The 13,304-nt window shown below is 48.9% G+C and overlaps 1 protein-coding gene across 1 annotated transcript in view; it reads right to left on the bottom strand.

Moving 5' to 3' along the window:
• Window positions 1–3,926: 3,926 nt before the first annotated feature.
• Window positions 3,927–13,304, bottom strand: part of KLRG2 (killer cell lectin like receptor G2) — a 10,710-nt gene continuing 1,332 nt past the window's right edge. Inside the window, exons 2-6 of the mRNA XM_006101350.3 lie at window positions 13,257–13,299; window positions 10,600–10,701; window positions 10,238–10,383; window positions 5,135–5,238; window positions 3,927–4,642 (exon numbers count right to left, since the gene is read on the bottom strand). Of these exons, the coding sequence (XP_006101412.1) occupies window positions 4,522–4,642; window positions 5,135–5,238; window positions 10,238–10,383; window positions 10,600–10,701; window positions 13,257–13,299 (516 nt within the window). The 3' untranslated portion in view covers window positions 3,927–4,521. The remainder of the gene's footprint in view (window positions 4,643–5,134; window positions 5,239–10,237; window positions 10,384–10,599; window positions 10,702–13,256; window positions 13,300–13,304) is intronic.

Below are 13,304 nucleotides of genomic sequence, written 5' to 3' on the forward strand. Positions count from 1 at the left end.
CAGGTACCAGCAGAGAAACCAAGATGTCGAAGGTTCTGGGTCTACAAGCACATCTGGGATTAGACCAAACTAATGGCCAGCATAGTAGGGTTTAGGCTGAAAGCAAGGCATTCAGGCTCAGAACCAGGCTCTCAGTCAAGGATCCATCAGAGAGACGAGGCCCTCAGAGCCCCAACCGTAATACACGCCTATGTCAGGGTACTGTTGGCTGCCCGTAGCAGAAGATCCAACTCAAATGGGCTTGAACAGTGAAGGGTGCCTTGGCTCCCATGGCTGAGTTCCATGTGACAGCCCCATACTGAGCCTTATATCCAGATGAAACTTTTTCTTTGTGTCTAAAGAGCAAGGCGACTTTTCTCAGAAGCCTCAGGCAACCATTTTCTCACATCTCTGTGACCCAAATTAGTTAAAGGTGCAATTGCAGTTACATAGAAGAATATCCTTATTTTGAGGAGATGCAAGCTGAAGTATTTATGGGTGAAGTGTGTTGATGTCTGTAACATTTTCAAATTGTTCAATTTTATATATACATAAGTAGGGTAAACGGCAAAATGTTTATTGTTAGAGCTAGGTAGATAGCATATGGGTGTTCTGCATATTGAAACACCCTATTTTACAAAGCTGGGAGATATTTTAGATTTTCCATTTAAATCACTTAAAACATTGCCCTGTGGGCATGGATGTTTTAGGTGGGGTTTCTCTAAATACGGTCTCTGGACCATCGGTATCAGAATCACAAAAGAAATATACGAATGGCCAATGAGTTCATGAAAAAAGCTCAATATTCTCAGCCATCAGGAAAATGCAAATGAAAACCATTGAGATTCCACTGCACACCCACCATAATGGCGAAGTGTAAGAAGACTGGCAACAAGTGTTGACAAGGCTGTGGAGCAACTAGAACTCTCGTGTTGCGGTGGATTGTAAAATGGCACAGCTGCTTTGGAAAACAGTTTGGCAGTTTCTTATAAATTAAACATATCCTTACCATACACCCCCAGGTAATCTTACCCCAGGTACCCAAGAGAAATGAAAACCTGTGTCCACACAAAGACTTGTATTCCAGTGTTCACAGCTATATTCGTAAGAGCCTCAAACTGGAGGTAACCGTGGTATCACCAACTAGAGAGGAGATGAACAAATCCTGATACATTCCTACAAAGCAAAGACCTACTGATAAGTGCAGCAACATGAATAAGTCTTTAAAACCTTTTACTTAGCTAAAACAGATACCAAGCAGTACGTACTGTACGATTCTTTTATATGAAATCCTGGAACAAGCTAAACTTAATCTGTAGAGATCGAAGGCAGATTTATTTGCTTGGGGCTAAATGTCCAGGAGGGAGGGTTGTTGACAGCAAAGGGACATGAGAGAACTTTCTAGAGTATTGGTGCTATTCCATATCTTGATTGGCAATGGTTCTGCAAATGCCTACCTTTGTCAGCAGGTGCTCCTGAGATGAATGCATTTCCTTTGGTGCAAATTAGACCTCAAAGTTGACTTAAAAAATATACATATATACTTTATTTTTTTCTGGTAGCAAGATGGGCTCTTTTAGACAGGGTTTCTCAGAATGTGGCTTCTGGCCCCTCTGCATGAGAATCACCAAGAAAGCTGGTAGAAACCTCACGTGAGGGCCCTGACTCACTGAATCAAAAACTCGGTACTTGGGGGATGGTGAGTTCCATGTGCTTAACACAGGTGACTATTCAAGACTAGATGTCCAGAGCTGCTCCTCAGGGGCTGCTGTGGGCTGCTGCGCCCGCCGGTGTCAGAGGCTGTTCTCGAAAGCACATGGAACAAGCCAGTGCTGGTAGCAGCATTACTAGACGAAAATTTCAAACAATAGCACCTGGCAGTGCCTGGTGGGAAAGAGACTAGAAACATTACTCAGAGGAATTCCATGCAGACCAACCTGCTGTGTGACTTCTCCAGCTTCTGTCTCATAGGAAGGGAAAGACATGCTCCGAAGGTGATGCGGAAACTTACTTGTGAGCATGTACCTCCATGATGGGTGATTACAGGCTGGAGGAAAAGGCAGCGGCAGCATTGTTTTCTGAAGCTAGTAGTTCTCAAGCCAGCTGCATATCAGACTCTTGTCGACCTTTTTTAAAAAAAAAACTTTTTAATTTCTCTTTTTATCAAAGTAGGATATAAATATGAGTCTTGTGTATTTTTTAAAAATGTGAATATGATTTTAAGTTAGTACTACTAAAGGATGTGTTTTTAAAAAATCAGTTCTACACGATGAAGTTAAGGACAAAGCTTTTGAACTGGAGCTCACCTGGGTTGGTGAAATAACTAAAAGACATGAAATTGTTCCAAAATATATAAGGGAAGATGTGGAGAAATATGCTAAGGAACCTTTTTTTTTTTTTTTATGTTTTTATTGAGGGAGAGACAAACATTGATCAGCTGCCTCCCACACGCCCCATCAGGGATTGAGTTCAAAACCCAGGCATGTGCCCTGACCAGTAATAGAACTGGCAACCTTTTGGTGCACCGACGACGCTCAACCAACTGAGCCACACCAGCCAGGGAGCCAAGGAATCTTTGAAGGAAGATGAATCAGGTGATGATAATGTGTAACATTTACTTCAGCATTTATTTTAAATTTCTAACAGTCTCCAGGTAACTATTTAGCCCCTGAATAATTATGTACCCAGTGACCAATTTTCTTTAAAAAAAAAAAAAAAAAAATATATATATATCCTATATAATAAAAGGCTAATGTGCAAATCGACTGAACAGCGAATGACTATGATGCACACTGACCACCAGGGGGCAGACACTCACACAGGAACTGCCCCCTGGTGGTCAGTGCGCTCCCACAGGGGGAGCACCGCTCAGCCAGAAGTCCTGCCACGCGCAGTGGTGGTGGCAGGAGCCTCTTCCCTCTCCGTAGCAGCACTAAGGATGTCTGACTGCTGGCTTAGGCCCACTCCCCATCAGTTGGACATCCCCCAAGGGCTCGTGGACTGTGAGAGGGCGCAGGCCAGGCTGAGGGAACTCCCTCCCCAATTGCACAAATCTTGTGCACTGGACCTCTAGTATATGTATATATATATATGTATATATGTGTGTGTATGTGTATATATATATATAAAATCAGTCTAATTATTATTCCTGGTCTTTAAAGGCAGATGTTACTTTTTAACCTTAAGCATAACAGCTTGATGACTTTTTATGCAGCTATACTCAACTCACCCAGATCAAGATCTAGACCATACCCAGCACCCAGGATGTTCCCTGGCTCCTCTGCCCAGTTATTAGCCACTTCTGACTTCTGTCATCAATTTTAAGGCAATGCTTTATAATTATTTTCGCTATTCTAGTACTTGTCTCCATATTTCTAAATAATCTTACACTTTTGATTTCTTGATTTGCCAACTTTGGACAGTAACTAGTAACGTCCTAATAAGCTCATTCTCTTACTCCCCTCTTCACCAAGTGAAGCTAAGTAAGTCAGATTTCCAGCCCTCAGCACCACACTCCAGGCACCGCCACAGCTGATTCTCAGTGGCACCTGTGCCCTGGGGTCCCCAAGCCCTGGTACTTGGCTCTGAAGCTGGGAGGAACCCAAGGGCTCCTGATGTTGAACCAGCCTAACGCACCAGGCACAGGATGTCTGCTGAGAAGGGCTTTGGAGTGAAAATCGAACATGTTATCAAGCCCTGGGGTTAATCTGCAGTTGGAATGAGAGCCCAGAGTGCTTCTAAGACTCATTGCTTGTCAAGTGCGTTGTTGAGGACTTGCCCATACATCCTATACAAGCTACTGGTTTAAATGAACCAACACAGGCTTCTCCCAGGGAAATTTGGAAAGGAAAGTTTGTTTGTATCACAGTTGTGTGGAATGTTCAGCACCAAACTTAGATGCAGGTACAGCCTCCTGTCAGACCCCGTGCTTTGCAGGAACTTCGCCTACCATGGTGGTCCTCTCCGCATCGACCCAGCCTTGGCCATCAGTGTGCAACCCTCCTCCTCCTCCGGGGGCCACCACTTCTCACTTGCTGACACGGGTCATCAGCTGTGTGCCCCTTGCCTGGAAACGGCATTTATAGCAAGGATGTCACCGCTGACAAGCCCTCTGGCCACAAACCAGTGGAACACTCATTTCATGGCTCCATGTCCACTCAGGTGGGGCTCACCTGTGATCACTAATCCTTTCCGTTCCTCTAGGACTGAAGGGTGCATTGTGATGAAGCAGGTAAGGGAGAGAATGGGTAATGGCCATTTTCATGAGGGAGAGACCAAGGCTCAGAAATGCAACAACAAAAAAAAAAGAAACCACTTCAAGGTCTCTGAACAAATCCTCTTCAGCAGCTGGAGGCGAAGATGGGCCACAGAAAGCCTTCCCCGGAGGTGATCTTCCTGTAACAGAGGCCCAGCTCCCCACTTCGCTCAGGCAGGGTCCCCAGGCACCAAGCAGGGAGCGGCGGGAGCTTGGGTCCAGGGGATAGGCCCCCCTCGGGAGGGAACTGTATGCCCCCAACAGGGTTGGAATGGGCAGAACCCCAGTCAGTTGGTCCCCTGGGCACAGACCCAGGGTCTTGAAGAGGCGCAGTCCAAAGCCATGAGCTTGCCTCCCTCCAGGCCCGCACACTTCAGACCCGGCTGGTCCTTGTCTTCCTCCGGGACTCTGGGGAAGGACAGAGGAAAGAGGGCACTCAGGTGTCGCAGGCCCTCCAGCCTGCATACCCACCGGCCAGGCCCGGGGTGTGGAAAGAGCCCTGTGGCAGGAGTCATGAGGATGCCCCTGGCTCAGCTATGTGGCACTGGGTGAACCAGTAAACCTCTGAGTCGCACGTCCCTTATCTGGAGAACAGGGTGCCAATCCTGCTTGGGTGACGGTACTGGGGGTCTAGATAAGGGATGGGGTGGTGGGGACTAAACAAAACCAGGCCCTGAGCATGGGTATGGGGTCAACTGAGGCATTCAGGCTGGGGTGGAGCAGGGGGACCGAGTGTCGGGAGATGGTGGCTCCAGATGGCAGTGGGGGAGGTGTCTGCAGGGGGGAAGGCCTCCAGCCCCCCTTTGGCGCTTGCTGTGATGTTACTCTGGTCACATTGGGGAGCCCATGCTAGTGCAATAGGGATAGAGGCCCCTCCCCCCCAGGCCCACAGTCACTCACAGCTGGGGTGGCAGGGGGCCCCCGTCGATCCAGTGCCAGCCCTGGGGGCCTCGCCGGGCCCCCACCCAGGAGTACTTGGTGACAGGGTATCTGCCCAGGAAGTCCTGAGGGAGAGAAGCAGCTGGTCACTTCTCTGGATGCTGGTTCGTCTCACCGGGACTTTTGTAAATTCCCAGCTGGCCAGGCCAGAGAAGCAACTCAGCTCAACCCAACTTTCCCAAACACCAGGAATCAGGAAGTTGGATGGGTTGCTTGCTGGTTGCCAGGTGCTGCACTCAGGATGGGGCCCAGAAATGGGGGCGATCTCATCTCAGCCCTCAAGGTGAGGGGATGTGAATGTCAGTCCCTACCGAGCAAGAGGAGTGGGCAGAGGAACAAAGAGGCTCCGAGAAGAGGCGGGGAAAGGCATGAGCAAAGCTGGGAGGTGAGTGATGGGATGGATCAGGCTGCAGGAGCCTCCTGGGAGCAGATGGTCAACAACACAATTGCCAGCAAGAGCACCAGTTACATTGTCTCAGTTCGGTGTGAGAACTGATTAAGACCATTAAAAAAATAGGAAGTCCACGGAGCACTACAGGGGAAAGGTGTAGCTCGTAGTATGTGAAGGGTCACAGAAAGCGAAAAAGCTGAATCACAGTGTGGCTTGATTATAATAATGAAAAGGTATGTACATACAGGGACACAAACATGAGGAACAGCAAGAATGAAAACAAGTGTGTTAGCTATTAGAAATGATAATTTTACCGATTTATCCTTGATGTCAGATTTTTAACAAAACATGGTATTAACGTTAAATTCAAAACTTTCAACTTGTTTTTCAGTTGCAATTCAATTACACTTAAAAGGTGTTTCTACATTGAAATTCCCGGTGCGATGCTGCCGGTCCATACTGGCCCAGTCTTTCTGGAACATAACTTGGGGCTACGCCCATAACAAGATCAGAAACACGGTTCTAGTCACTTGGATGGGTGATTCCACGTTGGGGAGTAAACCCAAGAGCATAAAGGGGAGTAAACGAATTTACCCGCAGGTAACACAGTACCATTTATAAAGAACAATTGAAAGCCACCCAAATGCCCAGCAATGGGGAAATAACCAGGCCAATTACGGGATAGCAACATGATGGAAAATTGCAGTGCTGTTAGAGATGACAAGGCACAAAAAATGTAGTTACGCAAGAAAATGTAAATATGAAAGGATGCTGTGGAAAAGGCAGACCACACCAGCAAGCGCACCTCGCCCACAATGCCAAGAAGCATATAGTCACGTTAGTGAAGCGGATGGTGTGAATGGATTTAACGATATATTCAGGTCTTCCCCAGAAAACGGTTTCAGCTGACAAAGATAAAACCTCTATTTAACCCTGGGAATTAGCAAGTGAGCACTGGAGTGATGACCGTGCCACTCCTATTCATCCTTCAGTCTCACTCACCATGGACCACCAGAGCCCAGCAGTCGGCCAGCTCAGCAAAACTGCCTCCCTGTGACCCTGCCGGTAACCACCAAGGGCCCCGGGCAACACTGGGCCACCACCACAGCTGTGTGCCCCAGAGGTGTAAGCACACATACATCTTACTCCCAAGGGAGCACCAGCCAGTCAGTAGCTGAGAGGGGCCAGAAGCAACTTCCAGGTAACCTTGCTAAGCTGACCCATCTGAGATCCCAAAGATCAGATGGCATATGAAAATGGAGAGTGATGAGAACAGGCAGGACACACACAAGCCCTGCCTTAGCTGGCCTTCTCCTCTTGGCTCCATGCCCCCAGCTGGGGCCCACGGGCAGGGCTGGGTGGGGAGCTCTGGAGAGGATGAGGCTGGCCCCGAGGTGTGAGTCAGAAGGCAGAGCAGCCCAAGCATCTTGCTGCCCAGCTGCACAGACCTGCCCTCCGGGGAGAGGTCAGCTGCTGGTTGGGAAAGGCACACCAGGGCTCAGGCGAGCTGTCACTGTGAAGCGTAGAGCTTTGGAGCCAGGCTGTCCCATGTTCAAACTCTGGTTCTGTTGACTTGTCAGGGCTGTGACCTAAGGCAGCTTACCCAGCCTTTCAGAGCTTCTGCAAGGTCCACTGTAAAATGGGGACATTTGCAATGAGGCCCGAGATAGCATGTATAGAGCCCAGGGCACAGCGTACGCACTCACTACATCCCCTCTGGGAGGAAGCCCCGTCTCTGCTGGGTGGTGTGCAAAGCTTTGCGCCCTGCTCCCCACACGACCTCATCTGATGCTTACAGCAATGCCAAGGGCACCCTGTGCTCCTTTCTGTCCTAGCCCTCTGGGCCTTGGCCTGTCCCATGCAGCAATACCCTCTCCATTCGGCCTCTTTCCCTTGCAGCTCAGACTTCATTAACCTGTTAGCAAAAATAATGGTGTGGAAAAAGCACTGTCAAGAATTATAAATAAATTCCAGAAACTTCCGCTCAAAGGACTGCTCGGTAAAGATGGCACAGCGATCCTGGGGCCTCGCCACCTCCCTCGGGTGCGTCTCCAACTTTCCCACCAGTGCGGGGAGGGAAATTCTGATCCTGGGCAGAATGTACTTGAAATCTCATGTTTTACACCTTAAAAGTCAGGCAAAGTATTTTCTATATCTTCATACACTTTTTAAAATTGTGGTAAATTACACAGCCGGTGTGTACATGTAAGGTAGCTTCTCCTTTCCTCGCCCTGCAAAACGAAGCTGTCGTTGAGCCAATGGCGAGTGGCTCTGCGATGACATAGGTGGCCTGAAACTCTCCTTTTTGCTAACTGAGCAAAACCTGCTCTGGGGATGAGCCGTGTGCACTCCCTGGTCCCGTGGCATGTCCCTGGGGCTTGTGCATCCCAGCTCAGGAAGCTTGGCCTTTGCCAGCCGGTGCTCCCCACCCCTGGCTCGGCACCTCCCGGAGCTTCTGGCCCTGGTCCAAACCTGGGGAGGATTCATCACACGCCGATTTTAACTGCCCGGACCCAAATCTTAGAGTGGGTCTTTCTGCAAGGGGCTTTTTAGAAGCTCTTTTTTGGAAGGAGCTTATCCAGGCCCTGTGACATATTTTCTGAATGTTTACTTATGTTTCAATCGATTGATCCTGCGTGCATTTTTTTTTTAATCTGTTAAACCTGGCTCCCCTTTTGAGGACCCACCAGCCAGGAGGCCATTGCTCAGCTGAGGTCCAAGGTCATTCTGGATTGACCATGACTGATGAAGGCCTGAAGGGCACTGGCTTTCTGATGACACTTGCTGTGCCCAGTGACTGTCTCAGGAAATGGAAAAATTAGGCAGGGCTGCCAAGTCCCTGCCCTGCTAGGCTCCCTCCCCAGCTTCAAGCACTCTAGGGACCTGCCCATGTTCCCACTGGTTTTTAACTTGCAGGTGTGATCAGGCTGGGTCCTTTGATGCAGGGGCCTGGATAGGTTTCTCTGCCCAGCCTGGTCTCATCTCACAATGATAAGAACTCAAGGTCCAGCCCAGGCCATGGGCAGAAACTGTTCTATACCCATATCTTACCTCCATGGGCTAGAAAAAAATCAAATATCACTCGAAATCTTGCCTCCTCTACATGCGAACTACCATTAAAATATTAGCATGTTTATTCTTCACATCTATATTTACCACAGTGGGAAATTTTTTCAGTCTACACTGCACCTTCTTCATTTCCCCATGTTTTTTGAGATTTGTTATTTCTACTAATATAATAATTTATGTTCACTGTAAAACATTTTCTCCAGCAGATTTTTATGTCTACTTCCAGGAGTTCTTCCAGAGAAAAGAAAAAGACAGAAGTTGCGCTCCCTGTGGTATGGGGCAGAAATCGTTTATTGCAGGACTGAGCAGGAGCAATCTAAGAAAATAAAATTTTATGCATGCAAAGATCTAAAATTCTTTTTTTTTTTATATATATTTTATTGATTTTTTACAGAGAGGAAGGGAGAGAGATAGAGAATCAGAAACATCAATGAGAGAGAAACATCGATCAGCTGCCTCCTGCACATCTCCTACTGGGGATGTGCCCGCAACCCAGGTACATGCCCTTGACCGGAATCGAACCCGGGACCCTTCAGTCCGAAGGCCAACGCTCTATCCACCGAGCCAAACCGGTTTCGGCTAAAATTCTTGATTAATGTCTGCTTCACTCATTGCTCTCTTAGCTATCAAAGATGGAGGCTGTGCTGTTCAGGCTCATCACTGAATTCCACCCTCCCCCCAAAACAATATAGAGAAAGTGCTCAACAAAGATTTATTGATGCTGCATTTTCATAGATAAGAGAACAGCTAACATAGATTCTTGGCACCTAAATTAGATAAAATGAAGTCAAGGTCCTCTTTTATAGCCACTCTCAAACCCACCGGTTGGATTATTATCCAGCAAATAGTCACTCTCCCCCCCCCTCCCCAGGGGATGGAGATCCTACGCTGTCTGTCCCCGTGATGTTGGGCTTGGCCTTGTTATTTGCTCTGGCTAATGGAATGTTAGCTGATATAACATCAGCAGAAGCCTTAACTGGTGCTTGATTCTTGCCCTGCCATTTTTCTTATGAAGACTTTCCCTCAGGTAGAAGGACCAGAGAGTCACAGAGTAAACCCCGCAGGGCTCAAGGCCAGCCCCGCAATCTGCATCTGAAGTTGAGCTGTCTGACAAACCAAGATCAGCCCATCAACAGTCCTCCCACAGATCAAGAAATGCTTGTGGTCTAAAGTCACCGAATTTAGCGGTGATTTGTCACCCTGCGTTATTATAGCAAGACCTGAATAGCATACCCACTAAATGTAATTTATTTTTCATATAACCTCCCAAGAGTATGCATGTGTCTCCCCTCAGATCTGCCAGCGCAGACTGGTTCCTGAGCTCCCTGTTGGCTACATGGCCACCACGCGGGACGAGGGCAGCCCTGCTCTGGTCCTCCAGGTCCACCTCCACCTCCACAACTTAGAATGCAGAGGAAATTGAAGACCTCGGTGATCGGAAGTCTAGTGCCCCTGCGTGCCACTATCTTTCTCCAAGCCTCGTGACTTTTTCTGAAAGGTGGAGTTGGACTAGATCCTTGCGATTCCTTTCAGGGCTAGCAACCTGTACACTGTAATGATACGCACACCCCTCCACTGCCCACCCTTCCTCCCTCCCTCCTTACCTGGGTGTGGCTCAGCAGGGGGAGTGTAGCATGGTGGGCGGAGCAGAAAGCCTGGCTGGCCTCCCAGGCTTGAGCTTCAGTAGAGAGGTAGTAACAGTGCTCCCCAGACCACAGCCAGCCATGGGGACACGGCCGGCACACGGCCCCTGAAAGCAGAGACCACAGGTGAGCTGCAGGGTAAACTAATGAGCTGAGTGCGTGCTCCTTAAAAAAATTAAAACCTGGCCACCGCCTTGACTGAGGGGCAAGCAGGTGGGCAGGGACCGCAGAAGGCTGTACAGTTTGTGTGGGGCCCAAAGCCCCCCAGGCAGGGGCTGACCCCCAATTGCCTGTCAAAGCATAGCTGGGAGGAGGCACCATACCTGTTTTAGAGGCCAGGGCCACAATGGCGACCATGGATACCGCCAGGAGCACGGCCATGACCGCCAGGGCCCAGCGCAGGGACTTCATGTACATGGGCAGCCCTGGGGAGGGGAAGGGACAACCAGGAGAGACAGGTTAGAACCACTGACTTATACCCCAGCATCACGCCCATAGGAGCACCCCCTCCCTCGGCCCAGACACCAGGATAAGCCACTCGATTTAGGTGAGAACAGCCTATCTGGGAGAAAAATGCTGGATGTTTACTTCTTAAATAAGGTTCTATTCAAGAAAGAGAACAAGCCCCGGCCAGGTGGCTCTGTTGGTTCGAGCGTTGTCCTGATAGGCTAAGGCCAAGTTCAATCCCTGGTCAGGGTGCATACAGGAGCCAACCAATAAATGCATAAATAAGTGGAACAATTTGATGTTTCTTGCTCTCTCCCTTCCTTGCTCTCTAAAATCAAATAAAAGTTTTAAAAAAGAGGACAAATAACTGGCTAACAAGCATTTACTGTGCAGCTAATGTACCCTAGACACAGGGTATAAATTCACCAAGAACAGGGCAAGGCCCCTGCACTCAAGCAGCTAATAGACTGGGCAAAGGTACCCGGAGATAAAATTACCAATGAGAGAGGAACGAGGGCTAGATTTGGAGTTTGACAGACCCGGGTTCAAGTTCTGACTCAAGAGTTCTTGGTGTTTTCAGGTTTTAACACTGAAATCACACCTGCCTCTTCTGTCTGTCCAGGTCTGGAGGCCACCAAGGAAGCCTCATAGGTCCAGAGAGCACTAGGCAAGTGTGAGTTGTCAGCAGCTCAAGGCCCCAGGGGACCAGATGGCTAGCATGAGGTTGCAGAGAGGAAAGGAACTCCAGAGATGGGAGGGGGGGGTGGGGGGGGAGAGACACGGGACCTAGCCACATCATGGATGACCTTAAAAACACTATGTGCTAAGTAAAAGAAGCCAGACACAAAAGGACATGTGTTATATGCAAACCCATCGAGACAGACAGTAGACTAGTGGCTGCCTGGGCTGGGGGACGATAGCTAGAAGATACAGCACTTTTCGGAGTGATGAAAGTATTATAAAATGGACTGGTGATGGTCACACAACTCTGCATATGCTAAAAACCACTGAATTGTATGCTTTAAATGGGTGAATTGTGTTATGTAAGTCATAGCTCAGTGAAGGTGTTACCCAAATAAGCGATTTGAAAATGCGTGGAATAAAAGATACATAAATTGACAGTCTTAAAATAACAAAAGCAGAACTAAAAAAGTCTGGAGAAGCAAAGGAAAATAACCCTGCCAACCACCTCAGTAAATATAAATATTGTGACGGAACAGTAAATTCAGCTCCAACCTTTCAGAAAACAGAGCAGTAACAAAATACAGTAAGTTACTAAAGTCTCAGACACCTTCCTGGGAAATGGCCCCCCACAGCCATTTGTCTCCCAAACTTCCAGGCAAAGAAAAAGTTCTACGCACTCCCTTTAGAAAGCAATTCTTTTTTTTTTTTTTTTTAAGTTTCTATTGATTTTCAGAGAGGAAGGGAGAGGGATAGGGATAGAAACATCATCCATCGGCTGCCTCCTGCACGCCCCCTACTGGGTGGGGATCGAACCCGCACTACCGGGAATATAGACAGTGACCTCTTGGTTCCTGGGTCGATGCTCAAACCCTGAGCTACACCAGCTGGGCTAGAACGCAATTCTTAATCACACAAGTAACAAATACATTCTCCTTGTAAAAAAAAAAAAAAAAAAAGAAAATACAGCCTGGCTGGTGTGGCTCAGTGGTTGAGCATTGACCCATGAACTAGGTCACTGGTTGATTCCGGTCAGGGCACACGCCTGGGTTTCCCCGCTCCATCCCCAGGAGGGGGGAGGCGGGGCATGCAGGAGGCAGCCCATCAACGATGTTTCTCCTTCATCGAAGTTTCTATTTCTCTATCCCTCTCCCTTCCCCTCTCTCTAAAAATCAATAAAAACATTTAAGATAGAAAATACAGATGAAACTACTCCCCTTCCCCTCAAAACCAACCAACCAACCAACCCTCCTACTTACCGTCCAAGGCTTAGCTCCAGGAAGCTTTCCCAGCCACTCCCTCGGGCTCCCTGTCCAGGATTGCTTATTTGTTTCTATCTTTTCCAGGCTCTTTCTTATTCCCTCCCGATTGCCTCCCTGCCCCACCCCGCAAAGAAACGCACACACACCCTAACAGTCTCAGCAATAGTTGTTGCATGGATGAGTGGGGGTGGGGGGTGAGACAAGTGTTCCCCAGTGTACAGTGGACGGAGAGAGAGCCTGAGCCTGCGAGCGGGCGGCCCGGAGCCGGGAGCCGCGGACTGCGTTCCCGCCCCGGCGGCCGCCGCCTGAAAAGCGTTCCCTCCCCGGGAACCCTCCCCCCGGGAGCGGGACTATGGAAGCTGTCGGGAGAGCGTAAGGGGGAAGAACAGTGGTTTTATACTTTCATCGAAAACCATCTGAATTATAATTACGTAGACCAGAATGCTGCTAGTTCCAAGCCAGAGAGAGCACAGGTGGGGTCGGACATTGGGAGGGTCGCCCGGGTCCCCTAGTCCCTCCAGAGCAGGGCCCAGGGCTGGGTGGCTGTTGGGGGACCTCGGGCTGCGAGGCCGACCCGGCGGCGCGCGTACCTATGAGCTTGACAGCCGGGTGCAGCTTCATGTCGCCGTCCGCCTCGG

Source organism: Myotis lucifugus, unplaced genomic scaffold, assembly GCF_000147115.1.
Source record: "Myotis lucifugus unplaced genomic scaffold, Myoluc2.0 scaffold_351, whole genome shotgun sequence".
In the NCBI taxonomy this organism is placed as follows: domain Eukaryota; kingdom Metazoa; phylum Chordata; class Mammalia; order Chiroptera; family Vespertilionidae; genus Myotis; species Myotis lucifugus.